The sequence below is a fragment of the Microcaecilia unicolor genome, chromosome 2 (genome assembly GCF_901765095.1).
Source record: "Microcaecilia unicolor chromosome 2, aMicUni1.1, whole genome shotgun sequence".
NCBI lineage: Eukaryota > Metazoa > Chordata > Amphibia > Gymnophiona > Siphonopidae > Microcaecilia > Microcaecilia unicolor.
The window spans coordinates 65,124,881-65,140,844 of record NC_044032.1 but is presented as its reverse complement, the minus strand read 5'-3'; the positions used below and the strand labels follow the sequence as shown (position 1 = coordinate 65,140,844).

Below are 15,964 nucleotides of genomic sequence, written 5' to 3'. Positions count from 1 at the left end.
ACTCTACTCTTTCTCCTACATACCCTACTTTGTGGCCAGTATCTTTCTCTCTCAATTCCCACACCCCTTCACAGTCCAGTATTTCTCCTTCCTGCGTCCAGTGTCTCTCCCCCTCTTTTCCATCCAGCATCTGTTCCCCTCTCCCAATCCAGTTATCTCTCTCTCTCTCTCTCTCTCTGCGCCCCCCCTCTCCCTCCTAAGTTTAGCACCTCTTCCTGTCTGTCCTTCCCCCTACTCTAGGGCCAGTGTCTGTCCTCTCTCTTTTATTATATCCTGCATCTTTCCCTGTCTCTTCTCCCCTAGTCCAGCCTTTTTCCTGTCCTTTTCCCACCCTGGTCCATCAAAGCAGCACTTGCATATCTCTCTCTCCCCCCAACCCCTCCCCCCCCCAAGGTCAATGCCTATTCCATCCAGCATCTTTCCCTGTCCCCCAGTCCATCAGAGCAGCTCTTCTATCTCTCCCTCTCCCTCCACCTCTCAAGGTCAGAGTCTGTTCCATCCAGCATCTTTCCATATCTCTTCTCTTCTCCCCTCCCCTCCAGGTCCCTGGTTCCAGTATCTCCCTAGTCTCCCTCCCCCAAAGAAGCAGTCCCACATTTGCCTTGGATGTCTTCCTGCTGCAAGGTGTAGTGATACCGGTAGTGGTCTGCGCTCTAGTCATCGCAGCAGACCTGCCTTGGGAACTTGGCTTTCTTTTTGTGATGCATCCGACCCTTGCGGAAGCAAGAAGTTGCATCAGAGGAGGTGGCTTTATTAAGACTGATAATGTACATGCTTTATATTGCTGAATAACCTATAATTGGGGGGGGGGGGGGGACCTGAACTACTGCCATCCAATTGAATAGTATTCTGTTTTTCCTTCTTTAGCTACTCCACCCCTTGACTGTTTACAAGGGATATGGCATTACCAACTCAAAAGCTCTAAAGAGACCCTTAGTTCCTCTTGGGCTCATCTCATCTCCCTTTTCCCAAGTGCCAGTAGTTCAGGTCTACCTGTGATCCCCAAACCCCCAACCCTCTCCCCCTCAACACCCCATTCCGTGGAGCCAAAGCTCCCATTATAACTCCTCGAAGTTGCCCCCTTAGACCCTAAACCCTCCCCCCCCCCCCATCTACCAAATCTTTACCCAATAACCCATCCAGATGTACCCATTCCTCAGCTGTGTGGTCAAATCGCCCCAAGCGGTGTTCAGTCCATTTCTCTAATTCTCCCAACAAATCGAGTTTTGAGAGCCAGCTAACAAGTGTCGGTCCATTATTCTGCTTCCAGTGGGCAGCAATAACAGTCTTTGCCACAACTAAGCAGAGTCTTTTGAGGCGGCATTGCCATTTAGAGCCTCTACAATTACCCCAATCAAGTAAACACCACTTGGGATCACACGGGAACAGAATTTCCAGGTTTGCAGACAAATTTTGTGTGACTCCCTGCCAGAATCCCTGTAGATGTTTGCAAGTCCACCATATATGGAAAAAAAGTCCCTGTGTCTTTCCCATGCCTCCAACATAGATCTGTGGTTCCAGGAAACATAGCTCTAAGCCTGGCCGGTGTATAATACCATCTACTTAGAACTTTGAATGCATTTTTTAAAAATCAAAACACATATAGAAGCTTTATTTACCTCCAGACATATCCTTTTCCACTCATTCATACTTAACTCACCCACCAAATCCTCCTCCCACGCTTTCATGTAGGGGTGTTTAACAAAGGCAAACCCTCTAATAAACCGGTAAATGTGAGTGATAGTTCCCCTGTGCTTCCTGATTGAGACCCACAAATTTTCAAAATGTTTAGTTTCATCAGGGTCTACCCACAGCCAACCCTGACTAGAGATGTAATGCTTAACCTGTAAGTATGGAAAGAAATCTGAAGAGGATAAGCCATGGGACTCCTGCAGTTCCTCAAGAGTGCATCTCCCCCACATCCAAAAAATTGCGAAACCTAGAAAGGCTGCAGTGAGACCAGTCAACAAATGTGGCTCGCCTACGACCAATCAAAACTCTAGGCTCCTAGGTGACATGCGCAAGCGATGAGGAAGCATGAGAGCCCCTCAGCCTCTTTTTCAAAAGACCCCATAGGGATAGTAAATGTGACACAAACGGGATATCGTCATCTGCTTATAGGCTCTACTAGTAAGGGAGGCCCAAAGGACTGCATTCAGGGAATAATCTTTCACAAAGTATTGTTCCAAAGTGGCTAAGAGGGCTATTTTATGTTCCGTTTCCCCAATCTGGATCCCTTTTATGTCAGACAAGGACAGAACTCGGTGAGCAAAAGGTTCAATAGATAGTGCAAATAGCAGAGGTGAGAGTGGGAATCCCTGCCTAGTGCCCCGCATAATGGGAAATGTTGGTGAATAGCCCCCATTAACTTTGACACGAGCTACAGGGGCCTCATAAAACTCTGCAGCCAGCTAATGAATTTGGGACCAAACCCTATAAAGCGTAAGACCTCCCACAAGTAGGGTCACTCAATCCTGTCGAACGCCTTCTCAGCATCTGTTGTTAACAGGGCAAATGGGACCTCCTGCACCTGTGCCTCCCAAAGAATTCCTAATGTACACCTGATATCAGCTACCTGGTGGTGAGGTACAAAGCCAGATTGATCCGTGTGAATGAGCTGTGAATGAGCGGTCAGCCATAATCTTTGCTAATATCTTTACATCAGTGTTAAGCAGGGAAATTGATCGATAAGAACCACACACTGTAGGGTCCTTCCCAGGCTTTAAAATTACTGAGATCCCCACCTCATGCATACTAGGGGGCAGTGAGTGACCAGTAAAACAAGAATTGCCCACCCTCCGCAAAAGAGGAACTAGTTCTGTAAAGTAAATCTTATAGAACTTCATGGTGTATCCATCCATCCCCGGAGCCTTTCTCCCTTAAGGCCTCTAATCACCCCCAAGATCTCGTCAACAGTTATTGGGGCTTCCAGTCCATCTTTGTCTGCTTCAACCAAGCCCTTCAGTCCATCCCTGATTAAATAATCTTGAATCTTTGACAATGAGGCCTCCTCCCCTTTAGTATAGAACTGCACAAATGTTCTCTAATCTCCTGACTTGATAGTATAAAACATCTCTTGATCCCTTGATTTTGGTAATGGTATGCTGTATCTGGCGCTTTTCAAGATGTTGGGCCAGCATTCTAACCGCCTTATTGCTAAATTCATAAAATTTCTGTTGGACTAGCCGTCTATGAAATTCCATCTGTTCTACCTGAAAATTTTGCAACTCTAGGTAACAGGCCAACAGTTGAGGTAATATTTTGGCATCTCCCCCCGCCCCCCGGTGCTGAGATTTCAGCTGCACTAGTTTCGTGCGAAGCTCCAGCTCCTTAATATATCGCTCTCGCTTCCGCCTCACTCCCCACTTTATAAGGTGTCCTCGAACTACTGCCTTGAGAGCATCCCATAGGATACCATCAGAAACTTTCCCTGTATCATTAAGTTTCACATAATTTTTTATGACCTCGCAAATTTCATGGCAGATCTTCTCTTCTCCCAGCACCGATTCATTCAGCCTCCAAAAAGTATGATGTGGCTCTCCATTCAAGCCAAGTAAGTTAACCCAAACTGGAGCATGGTCGGAAGCATGTATGCTCCCAATCTCTGTATCCTGCACCTGACCCCACAAAGCTCGACCACACCAAAGGGCGTCTATTCTTATATAAGTCTGTTTTGCATGTGAATAAAAGGAGTGAGAGCACTGACCCAGATGTTGAAGTCTCCATACGTCAAGCAGATCTAGATCTTTAATCAAATGCAATAATTACTTTGTATGAGCCAAAGCAGCACTCCCCCCCCCCCCCCCCTCCCTGGAGTGATCTAAAGATGTCAGGGTTAAATTAAAGTCACCACCCATAATTACCCTCCCCGAGACGAAATGTGGAAGAGCCTCCCATAAATAATCAAAGAATTCCCCCTGTCCTACATTTGGTGCATACAGATTGACAAAGGTTACTGGTTCATCATATAAGCGGCCTTTGACCACCAAACATCTCCCAAAGTCATCCAAAAATTGTTCTCTTTAGTAAAAGGTATCCCCGACCTTATATAAATCACCAAACCTCCCTTTTTGCCCCCTCTGGGGTCAGCGTGTGTATAACACTCGCCGTATTCCCTGTGGCGAAGAATTAGTGTATCTTTCTTATTCACATGAGTTTCCTGGAGCATGACCACATCCCATTTGAGATGCTGTAGCTCTCTAAAAATAATACTTCTTTTCCCTGGATCATTCAAACTATTAACAATGCATGTCTCCACCCGCAAGCCCAACCCACATCCCTCCCACCCTCCCCCTCTCCACTTAACCCCGGTCGACTGGCTGCTTCTACTTCCAGCCAGTGAACTCACTGAGGAAGTTTGCCATCGCCAGAGGACGGTTCACCAACTGTTAGCTAATATTTACCCCAACCCCCATGTACTCAGCAGTATACCCACACTGAATTCATTGAATCACACACCCCATACTCCCACATTCACTCATTCTCTGCGCGTTCAATAGGACATCAAACCTCCCCCCTCATGAGTTTGTGTCATCACTGTCCCACCTACGAGGTCCCATGACACTATAAAGAATAACTGTAGAATGAAGCAATCCAGAACTCAGGTCAGGTGGCAACGTTTGCTTCCGACCATGGCCCCAAAGTCCTGTGGCCCCCACCTCAACGGACCTTCTGCCATGTTGACTTTCAATTAGTAGGCGAACTTGGGGCTCGGGTTGTGGTTGCTGATGTAGGAAGATCTGAGTGGCCCAGCTCCAAAAGCGCATTCCAAACCTCTGCTGTAGACTGAGCTCTGCATGTCTGGGTTTCAGCAGAAAATTGTAATCCAAAAGGGTATAACCACCTGTATCGCAGACCAGCTTTCTGCAAATAAGTAGTGACATCACGCACATCTCTCCGATGCTGTAGAGTAGCCTTGGCTAGATCTTGGAAAACCTTAACTTTGCAGTTATTTCACTCAACTTCGCCTAAACGTCTCGCCTTTTCTCCACACTTTCTCCTTCACACTGTAGTCGTGGAAGCACGCAATAATGTCTCTAGGCAAGGAGTCTCTCTGGGGCCCCAAACTTCTGTGGGCTCTATCTAAAGTGATGGATATTTTCTCCCAACTCTCCTGGAGCATTTTCTCCTGTGTTCAGAATGAAGTTGCAGATCTATTGAATTACCTGCATGCAGTCCTTGTAAGAGGCCTCCTCGGGCACCCCCTTAAAGCGTAGATTACAGCGTCTGGATCTATTCTCCAGATCCTCTAGCGCCAACTGTAGATCTGATCTGCTTTTAAATTCCACTTTCAGCTCTGCTTGCAGCATTTGCAAATCATCTGTTAAGCCATCCATCCATCCGCTCCTCCGTATGCTCAAGGTGGGTCCCAATCTCTTGAACCTCAACACGCAATTCTGAAACCGCAGCCTGTATATCTTTCCTGAACGTAGTCATTTCTACTTTTAGTTCTTTAAACCAACGCACTACGTCTTGTTTGGTAAGTTCTGCATCTCTCTCCATGTGCTCTGCGTGGTCAGGGTCTGAATCTGATGCCACCTCTGCCATCTTGGAACAGAGTACCGCCGCCTTCTGCAGAGTGCTTGAGCCACTAACTCGTTTCTCAGCTGTGTATTTAAATTTGTGCAGTTTTTTCTGCGCTGCCATCTCTCCGAAAGAATCAAATGCTAACAGTGAGGGTTTTCAACCAAAATTGTCGGGTTTTTCAATGATTTGTGCTCCCGCTCCAGCGGAGCTAAGGAATCAAGCTGCCATTTCCCAGCGGTGACGTCACTTCCTCCATGAGTATTATTTCTATCCAACTACTTTGGTGGAATTCTTGTAGTTAGCTCCACTCTTCTATGCACTGTAGTAATCATTTTCCTATGAAGCAAATATAGTTGCTCTTCAGTTTTGTAGCCTGAAAGATCAACTTACCTTTGTGGTTTTGGGCTAGACTGCAAGTTATGCTTTACTATTTTCAATCAGCTTTTGTGATTATTATACCTTAAAACTATACAATAGATTAACCACAACATTCTTTCTTTATGTATAATGCACATCATAATATTTCTGAATATCCATTAATCTGACAAGAATTTAGGATTTGTGCAATCATGAAGAAAGCAAACAAGCCAGGAGATGACTGCTAAAATAGCAATTTTTTTTATTACATATCAGAATGGAAATACTTAAATGGGTACTGTTATGAAAAATAAAATGCAACAGTGGGCATAAAGTAGAAATGTGATAGCAGAAAATGTCATTTTTCCAGTATTTCAAATTTTACCATTAATCCTTCATGGATAATGCATTGATATTCGATTATAACAGGAAAGGAAAGAGGAGTGGAGGCAAGTAAAGAGTGAAATCACTGCACCAATTTGTCTTCAGCTAATTCAATCTTCATCTTTCTTGAGATTGTATTTGCTGAGTAGCATCTATGCTAATGGGGTCCTTGGAAAGTTAAGCACTCTGTTCAGTCAGTGTCATTGGATTTATGATCCTCTCTTGTTCCTGTTAGAAGGGCCTTGGATTCAGCATTGTTGGTGGCCAGGATTCTGCTCGAGGACGAATGGGGATTTTTGTTAAGACTATTTTCCCTCAAGGAGCAGCAGCTGCTGACGGGAGACTTAAAGAAGGTAAGAGGAATAAAAGCTGATGAAATTTAAGGGACTGGGGTGCAAAAGCATTCATCAGATAAATAAAGTTAGCTTTCTAGCCAACACATGCTTCCTCATGTATGTGTTGTATACAACTGCAAACCCTTACAATGCTTCAAAGTAAATATCTATATTATATTTAATTTTGGCTCATGAGTAAATTCCAAAGGAAAGAGGCATTAGTGTTGAATAGGCAATTAAATTATATCAGTGACTCATGAAATGAAAATGTGCTTTATCACATTGCTTTATAATAACCAGAAATCATAGTTCCCATGGGAAATTGTTTCAGGAAGTATCGAACGTTGAATGGCATTGAACCAATCAGATAATTTACACAGTTCTGTGAGCAGTCAAATGGTAAAGAGGAAGAAGTGGCTGAATGTTTGGCAGTTAAGATACAAAACTGCAAAAGAAGTGCTGTACCTCAGTTTCTCACTTGTTATGCAACTAGGAAATTGACCTTGGAATGACTGTGTCTAATGATCTCAAGATTGCAAAACAGAGTGATGAGGGCAGAAGAGTGGTAAGGTATATACAGAGAGACATATCCAACAGGAAAATGGAGGGGATAATGCTCTGTACTGGTTGTTGTTGAAACTTCAAGCAGAATACCATATCTGTTTTTGGAAGCCATACACCCAGAAGGATAGAGACAGGCTGAAAGCACTCCAGAGAAAAGCTGCTAAATCATGCAGGGTTTGCATCAAAAGATATCTCTCTATATAAAAGGCAACACCAACGTTCTATGAAGCCTCCAGTCGGAAGTGTGAAGGGGGCGAGATATCCGGTTTCCCTATGAGTGTCTGCCCCGCCCTCTCTGTAACACAGTCAGTGAAGGAAAACAGCAGAGCACGAAATCAAATCGCTGGCTCTGTAACAGTGAAGGACTCAGAGGGGGGAGGGGAGAGAGGCCAGAGGGCAGGGACACACACACTCCCACATACACACAGAAGAAAACATTGCTAGCCCCCCGTTTCATTTGCATCAGAAACGGGGCTTTTTTACTAGTGGAAATATAATGATCTATGAAGACCTACCTTACAGGAGAAATGACAGGGTGGATAGAGACATTCAGATACCTCAAAGATATAATATGGACACAAACAGCAAACTTTTTTGGAAGAAAAAATGCTCTAGTACAGGAGGTCATGGATGGAGCTCCAGGATGGTTAACTTGGGAGCAGCATCAGAAAATATTTTTTAACTGAAAGAGTAGAAAAGGCTTGGAATAGTGTCCCAGGGGAGATATTATAAACAAAAAGAATGAAATTCAAGAAAGCATGGGCTATGCACATAGGATCCCAAATTGCAAGGAAGGGGAGGGGAAGGTTCAGATCAAGTGAGATCTTCATTATTGCACTATAAATGAAATTGGCAAGAGTTACATGAGCCTAGAGATCTTTTATCTGCTATTGTATTCTGTTTCTCTGTAAAATCATGTAGACCAGTACTTCCAAAACTTTTATATAATATGATCCCACTTAAAAATTCACTTGACCCCCAGATGATAACAGTGGGTCTAGATGAAAGGGGGGGGGGGGGCGAGCAGTTCTGTTTCTGTGACCCATCCACCGATGATGTAATCACAATTGTGGTCCCAACCCACAGTTTAGGAACCACTGATATAGGCCACTTTTTTTTATATAAGATAGTTCCTTCTGTGTATTGAGGTTCCTGTTTTGCCTGCTCATCCATTTAGGCTGTGTGGCAGAGCCCTGAGCTGCCTCTCTGTGTGGTTTTCCTTTAACCCTTTACTTGCTGAAACTGTTGTTTGATTCCTGTTTTGGGCTGTTCTTTGTTTAGGCTGTGTGCCACAGCCCTGAATTGCCTCTCTGTGTGGTTTCCCTTTTACCCTTTCCTTGCTGAATCTGTTGATTACTGTTTGGGCTGCTCTTCAGCTTAGCTGTATGGCATAGCCCTGAGCTGACTCTGTGTGGTTTCCCTTTTACCTTCTAGAAGAAAAATGGCCTGGTCTCTAGCATTTTAATACTATATTAGCTCAACCAAACATCAGATACTAATTGGTTAATTTTTTCTGATCCAAAAAGAATTTGAGTTGATCAGGTTCAAAGAAAACATACTTATTATTCATATAATACACAATACAATACTAAGATCTGTAACAGAGTGGACACCCCGGAGGGAGTGGAAAACATGAAAAAGGATCTGAAGAAGCTAGAAGAATGGTCTAAGGTTTGGCAATTAAAATTGAGTTAGTTCAGAGCCACGGCAGTTGGGTCCCGGCCTGAGAAAGTCTTTTGTTGGCACGCTGCCAAACAGAATTGGTTAAAGGGATATGGTGGTTCCTCCTGATGAAGAGAACGAAATGCGGTCCTGCATAGAGGAGCCGATGCTTGCTTAAGGACTAGAGTAACAGCAGTTATGAGATTGAAAAGTCTCATCCCGCTAATGTAGTGCCTGAAATCTATTGCAAGTGGAGTTGTTTACCCCCAGAGAAGTGTGTTGGGGTTTGTCTTGAACTTTCATGAAACTTCATGTGAAACCGGAAACCGGAAGAGCAGAGTGAATGGACATATGCAAAGGTTTCTTATTTCTAATTCTGTGATGCCTCTTTGAGAGACGAGATATCATGAACTTTGACACAGTGTGTAATGATATTCAAGAAAGTCATGTATATATAAATCCTCCTTGTTATAGATTTTCTATGCAGGTACTATAAGGTGTGAATGAGCATGAAAGATATAAGAGAATATTGTTTGTGAATAAAGGTTTTAAATACACGTGAGCAGGTTTTGAAGCACACGTGTTTAATAAAGATATTTTGTATTCAATAAGACTGGGGCTATTTAGTGATTGACAATACGAGTGCTCCAGCAGCTCTATTGAGTCCCTAATTGTATAATATTATCAATTAAAATTCAATGCCAAGAAATGCAAAGTGATGCACTTAGGGAATAGTAATCCACGGGAGACGTATGTGTTAGGCGGCGAGAGTCTGATAGGTACGGACGGGGAGAGAGATCTTGGGGTGATAGTATCTGAGGATTTGAAGGTGACGAAACAGTGTGACAAGGCGGTGGCTGTATCTAGAAGGTTGTTGGGCTGTAAAGAGAGAGGTGTGACCAGCAGAAGAAAGGGAGTGTTGATGCCCCTGTATAAGTCGTTGGTGAGGCCCCATCTGGAGTATTGTGTTCAGTTTTGGAGGCCATATCTTGCTAAGGATGTAAAAAGAATCGAAGCGGTGCAAAGAAAAGCTACGAGAATGGTATGGGATTTGCGCTACAAGACGTATGAGGAGAGACTTGCTGACCTGAACATGTATACCCTGGAGGAAAGGAAAAACAGATATGCACGGATATGCTAAAAGAAACTTTGCTCCTACAGATTTAGTTTCTTCTCTTAGAGCTAGGAATAACTTTCGCTTGTCTTGGGTTGTTTTAGTCACATCTGGGTATATCCAGATCCTAGCCCCACAGAAAAGATTCAAAGGATTTTTAAAGTAAATTTTCATCAATGAGTTCAAATCTTGCTCAAGAATGAATGAGACTCTACCTCGCCACCTCTCCCTCCACTAGTCCGTTCCCCTCTCTCTCCTTCCCCTCATTCCTTTTTCTCCTTTCCTGAAGTTACTAGAGAGGAAACTACACTTCTCCTTTCTTCCTCAAAATGTACCACCTGTTCCTCTGATCTCATTCCCACCCACCTTCTTATTGCCATGTCACCTGCTCTTATTCCTTTTATCTGTCACATTCTCAACCACTCACTTTCCACTGCAACTGTCCCTACTGCCTTTAAACATGCTGTGGTCACACCTCTCCTTAAGAAGCCTTCACTCGACCCTACTTGTCCCTCTAATTACCGACCCATCTCCCTCCTCCCTTTTCTCTCCAAATTACTTGAGCGTGCTGTTCACCACCGCTGTCTTGATTTTCTCTCCTCACATGCTATTCTTGACCCACTACAATCTGGTTTTCGCCCTCTCCACTCAACCGAAACTGCGCTTACTGAAATCTCCAATGACCTATTACTGGCTAAATCCAGAGGTCTCTATTCCATCCTCATTCTTCTTGATCTTTCCGCTGCTTTTGACACTGTCGATCACAGCATACTCCTCGATACCCTGTCCTCACTTGGATTCCAGGGCTCTGTCCTTTCCTGGTTCTCTTCCTACCTCTCCCTCCGCACCTTCAGTGTTCATTCTGGTGGATCCTCTTCTACTTCTATCCCTCTGCCTGTCGGCGTACCTCAGGGTTCTGTTCTTGGTTCCCTCCTCTTTTCTATCTACACTTCTTCACTTGGTTCATTAATCTCATCCCATGGCTTTTCCTACCATCTCTATGCTGATGACTCCCAAATCTACCTTTCTACCCCTGATATCTCACCTTGCATCCAAACCAAAGTTTCAGCATGCTTGTCTGACATTGCTGACTGGATGTCTCAACGCCACCTGAAATTAAATATGACCAAAACCGAGCTTTTCATTTTTCCCCCCAAACCCACCTCCCCACTCCCCCCATTTTCTATTTCTGTTGATGGCTCTCTCATTCTCCCTGTCTCCTCAGCTCGAAACCTTGGGGTTATCTTTGACTCTTCTCTCTCTTTCTCTGCTCATATCCAGCAGACCGCCAAGACCTGTCATTTCTTTCTTTACAACATCCGTAAAATCCGCCCCTTTCTTTCTGAGCACTCTACCAAAACCCTCATCCACACCCTTGTCACCTCTCATTTAGACTACTGCAATCTGCTTCTTGCTGGCCTCCCACTTAGTCACCTCTCTCCTCTCCAATCGGTTCAAAACTCTGCTGCCCGTCTCGTCTTCCGCCAGGGTCGCTTTACTCATACTACCCCTCTCCTCAAGTCACTTCACTGGCTCCCTATCCGTTTTCGCATCCTGTTCAAACTTCTTCTACTAACCTATAAATGTACTCACTCTGCTGCTCCCCACTATCTCTCCACACTCGTCCTTCCCTACACCCCTTCCCGTGCACTCCGCTCCATGGATAAATCCTTCTTATCTGTTCCCTTCTCCACTACTGCCAGCTCCAGACTTCGCGCCTTCTGTCTCGCTGCACCCTACGCCTGGAATAAACTTCCTGAGCCCCTACGTCTTTCCCTATCCTTGGCCACCTTTAAATCTAGACTGAAAGCCCACCTATTTAACATTGCTTTTGACTCGTAACCACTCACCTCCACCTACCCTCCTCTCCTCCTTCCTATACACATTAATTGATTTGATTTGCTTACTTTTTTTTTTTTTGTCTATTAGATTGTAAGCTCTTTGAGCAGGGACTGTCTTTCTTCTATGTGCAGCGCTGCGTACGCCTTGCAACGCTATAGAAATGCTAAATAGTAGTAGTAGTAGTAGTAGACTGTGCTTCAGGATTTTATATCAGATAGTGATTGCTCCAAGAGTGCTGATACATCGAGTATTCCATGCGCTGCTTCTTGAGCTTGTATCAGTATCTCTGTCTCCTGTTTGTCTTCCGTCATTTTCAAAGAATTCGGTAAATAATAAATTTTGTTAATTGGAGGTATCAAGTTATGTGAATAATGAAGAATTTCTACCAAATATTTCTTGAAAAGTTCCAGCGCAGATATCCCTGAGACAACTGGGAAATTCAAAACCCTCAAGTTCAAATTTCTATTGTGATTTTCGATTTGTTCAATTTTCCTTGCAATTATTGTATTGTCTTTGATCAATGCTGTTGTAGACGCCTTTAATTTTGTTACGTCCGTCTGAATTTGAGTCATTTGAAGTATTGAATCACTCTTAAATTTTTCAAATGCATTGTTTAAAGAGTCAAGTTTGCTTACTATTGAAGAAGTTTCCTGAGATGATTTCTTTGTTGCCCAAGTCAGCTCCTGAATAGCTTACTACTACTACTATTTAGCATTTCTATAGCGCTACAAGGTGTATGCAGCGCTGCACAAACATAGAAGAAAGACAGTCCCTGCTCAAAGAGCTTACAATCTAATAGACAAAAAATAAAGTAATAGCTTCCCAAATTAGTTCCAATGTTACCACCTGGGGAGCTTTCTGCTCGAGGATAGTAAACTCAGCTTCTCGGGGTAAGTCGCCGCCAACCACGGGAGCAGCATTACCGACTTCTGATATTGTCAGTTCCTCCAGCTCACTTCTCTCAGAAGCTGGACAAGGTGGTGGGTTGAGTTCTGGCGAGGATAGAGATGTTTCTAGTCCTTGAGGCGTCGGTGCTCCTCCATTGACATCCTCAGCAGGAAGCACTATGCTAGTCGTACGCGCCAGACTCGATGTGAAGCGGTCGAGCGTCAGCTGTATAGGAGAAGAGGTAAGGGTTGTTGGCGGTTGAGATCTTACTAAGCCCTTCCTCTTCGTGTGGGGCATTTTGGATTAATTCGTCCAAACCTCTCATGAGTCAGACCGCCATCTTGATACACCCCCTCCATAAATGGGCATGCTTAAGTGCACCATGCAATGCATGCAACTGACGGTATAGTATTCTATAAGTTGCTTTCTTCACTAGGTGCCACACCCTTGTGTCCCTTGCAGTTATGCACCATAGCACTTATGCAGTACTTTATAGAATAGCACATAGTACATTTGGGCGTAGGGTGGCACTTGCATGCGCCCATTTATAAAATTACCTCCTCTGTGCTTTGACTTATACTATAGGTTTTATAGTGCAAAATTTAATTATATTATGCAGTTATGCATAATGTATAATGTTATAACAAAAAGTCATCTTGGCTACTTCAATATCTCAGCCTTTAGGAAGGACCATAAAGGGCATATATCACACGAATGGCAGTCTGTGCTACAGTGACTGCAACAGAAAACAGATACAGCTGTATTGAAGCTTTGATGTTTCTTTCTGTAAATTTTCTTGTGTTTCTTGTTCCATGTAAGTCTTTCCTCATATTTTTGAAGTCCTCTGTGGAGTTCAGGTTTCTAGTGGCTGTAACTTTAGGCAGATGCTCCCAGGTGTCAGGGTCAAGGGCCTTGCTTCCACACACCACTGAATTGCAGGGATGAATGACCGATTGGTCTTTTTTTTTCTAGAGACTGGGTCTCAAAATTGGATGTCTTTAAGAATTCTGCTGTTGGTCGTGTTATCTATATGTCCAAGTCATTGGAGGTATTTTTTCAGCTGAGTAAAGATAATGGAAACTTGAGCTTGTCCTGGGACTCTAGCAAATGTGTTTTTATCCTTCCTTGAGATTTAAGGATGCACTGCATGTAGAAACAGTTCAGTGTCTTCTTTTGATCTGAATGCAGTGTCCATATTTCACTATGAAAAAGAAAGTACTGACAACACAATATTTGTATTATTAGACTGTAAAAGTGTTTATGTATTAGATACTTCAAAGATATTTAAATGCTAAAATGATTTTGCATTGATTCCCAGGAGATGAAATCTTAGATGTAAATGGAGAATCTTTGCAAGGACTAACTCATCAAGAAGCCATCCAGACCTTTAAGGTAACAGAATCACGTGATTAGAAAGGAACTACAAATCACTTTGATTGATAATCTTACCATTGCTGCCTTTATAATGATATTTTGCTAATTTATACTCATTATTATGGTTTTTCTTCTATATTGAATGTTGTTTTTGAAAGGTGGGTCAAAGTAATCACATTTTTATTTTTACAGCAACTTAGGAGAGGTGTGGTAACTCTAACTGTACGCACCAGGTTGCGGAGTCCAAGTCTCACCCCATGTGCTACTCCCATCTTAATGAGTCGATCCAGTTCCCCAAGTTCAAGCATTTGTGGAGGAATCCCTCTACCATGCCCAGAAGAAGCAGATTCCTCCTCCTCCTCATGTCGCCGAGGTCCTGGACCCAAAGACAGAATCGTCATGGATGTGACACTTAATAAAGGTTAAGAGCAGTTCCTTGCTATATTTATTGTATATGTAAATGCTCAGTAGTGCTTGCCATTAGTAAAAATTGGTATTAAGGGGTAATTTTGTAAAGATTTTCCATGTATAAAGATTGTTTGACATGCAGGAAAGGTCTTTCATAAAATTATAGCATGGCATACATGCATAAAACATATAAACAGAAACTTTAATGTAAAGTTTGTGAACAGAAAACTTTAATGCAAAGAAATGTAGTAGTGATAAGCTTTAATGCAAAAAATACAGAGTGATATAGGTTCAGAAATTCAAAGGAGCTGTATACAGTAGGAGGAGAGGGGCTGATGTGCATGGCCAGGAGAGAGATCTCGGGTGATAGTGTCTGCGGATCTCAAAGTACAACCCACAAATCAACAGGAAACTATTCCTAACCAAGCTGAGGGCAAGAACACTAAAAGAATAAAAATATAAACGCACAGCAATTACGTCTAAGGAAATTTGCACATACTCTTGAATAACATATTCTTCTGAGCAGGGACCGCCCTTATTCATTAATTTGTACAGCGCTGCGTAACCCTAGTAGCGCTAGAAATGTTAAGTAGTAGTAGTAAATAAGAATGAAAGTGCTCATATCTACGTAAGAGACTGTCACAGAACAAGTGTCAGTACTCATTCTCTCAAAACAAATTTATAATCATAGCACTTAAAACTCATGTCCACTACTACTTTCAATACAGAATAAATTAATAACATCTGAAAAGAAGGTTAAGAAGGTGGCAGGAATTGGATGGGCTATGAGTACAGAATGGGTGTGGACCACACAGTGCAGTTACTACAAGGTACTTACCATGTGCTACGGTATCACGTGCAGTTAACATGGCAGCACTTAGGTGCAGATGCTCAAAACTTCAGTGCTGTACAAAACAGCACCAGAAAAGACCATCACAACAGTCCCGAAGAATTACTTCCTAATGCTCTATGCTAATAGTATGCAAATGATATGCGTGCTATTAGCATCAAACATTAGGAAATAAAGAAGGAGTCTGCTGCCTGGTGCATTCGCTCCTCCACTCCCGCAAAAGCATTAGCATGGGACGTCCAGGAGGAGAAAGACATCCATTAGTTTCCACCCCCGTGCCTGGCACATTTCTGTGCAAGAAGTTAACTTTTTTTGCCCCTTGCCACTACCCAAATTTGTGAAACTAGTGAGACCAAAAGGGTGCACAGACAGGTGTTTCAAAATGGAGATGTACAATATTGCACGTTGGGATTGGCAGTATAAAGCCCTACCAGTAATGTACATTGGCCTGGGAGGCAGAGGAGTGGAAAAATGGAAAAGAAATAAAAACACCATGACATTGAAATTTTGGGGGGAGGGGGGAGGAGACTTTCGAAGCCAGCCTAAGCAAACCACCTCTCCACTGCCACCGCTACATCCACCAGCAGTATGATCTCCAAAGCCTCGGCCACCCAAAGCTGCTGCTACCATGGCCCAGCCTCTGTCCCGAGTTGCAGAGCC

At 43.3% G+C, this 15,964-nt stretch overlaps 1 protein-coding gene across 1 annotated transcript in view; it reads left to right on the top strand.

The window, feature by feature from the left end:
- PDZD2 (PDZ domain containing 2) overlaps positions 1 to 15,964 on the top strand; it is a 307,044-nt gene that overhangs the window by 161,914 nt on the left and 129,166 nt on the right. The window contains exons 8-10 of the mRNA XM_030193000.1: positions 6,503 to 6,620; positions 13,991 to 14,064; positions 14,239 to 14,467. Of these exons, the coding sequence (XP_030048860.1) occupies positions 6,503 to 6,620; positions 13,991 to 14,064; positions 14,239 to 14,467 (421 nt within the window). The remainder of the gene's footprint in view (positions 1 to 6,502; positions 6,621 to 13,990; positions 14,065 to 14,238; positions 14,468 to 15,964) is intronic.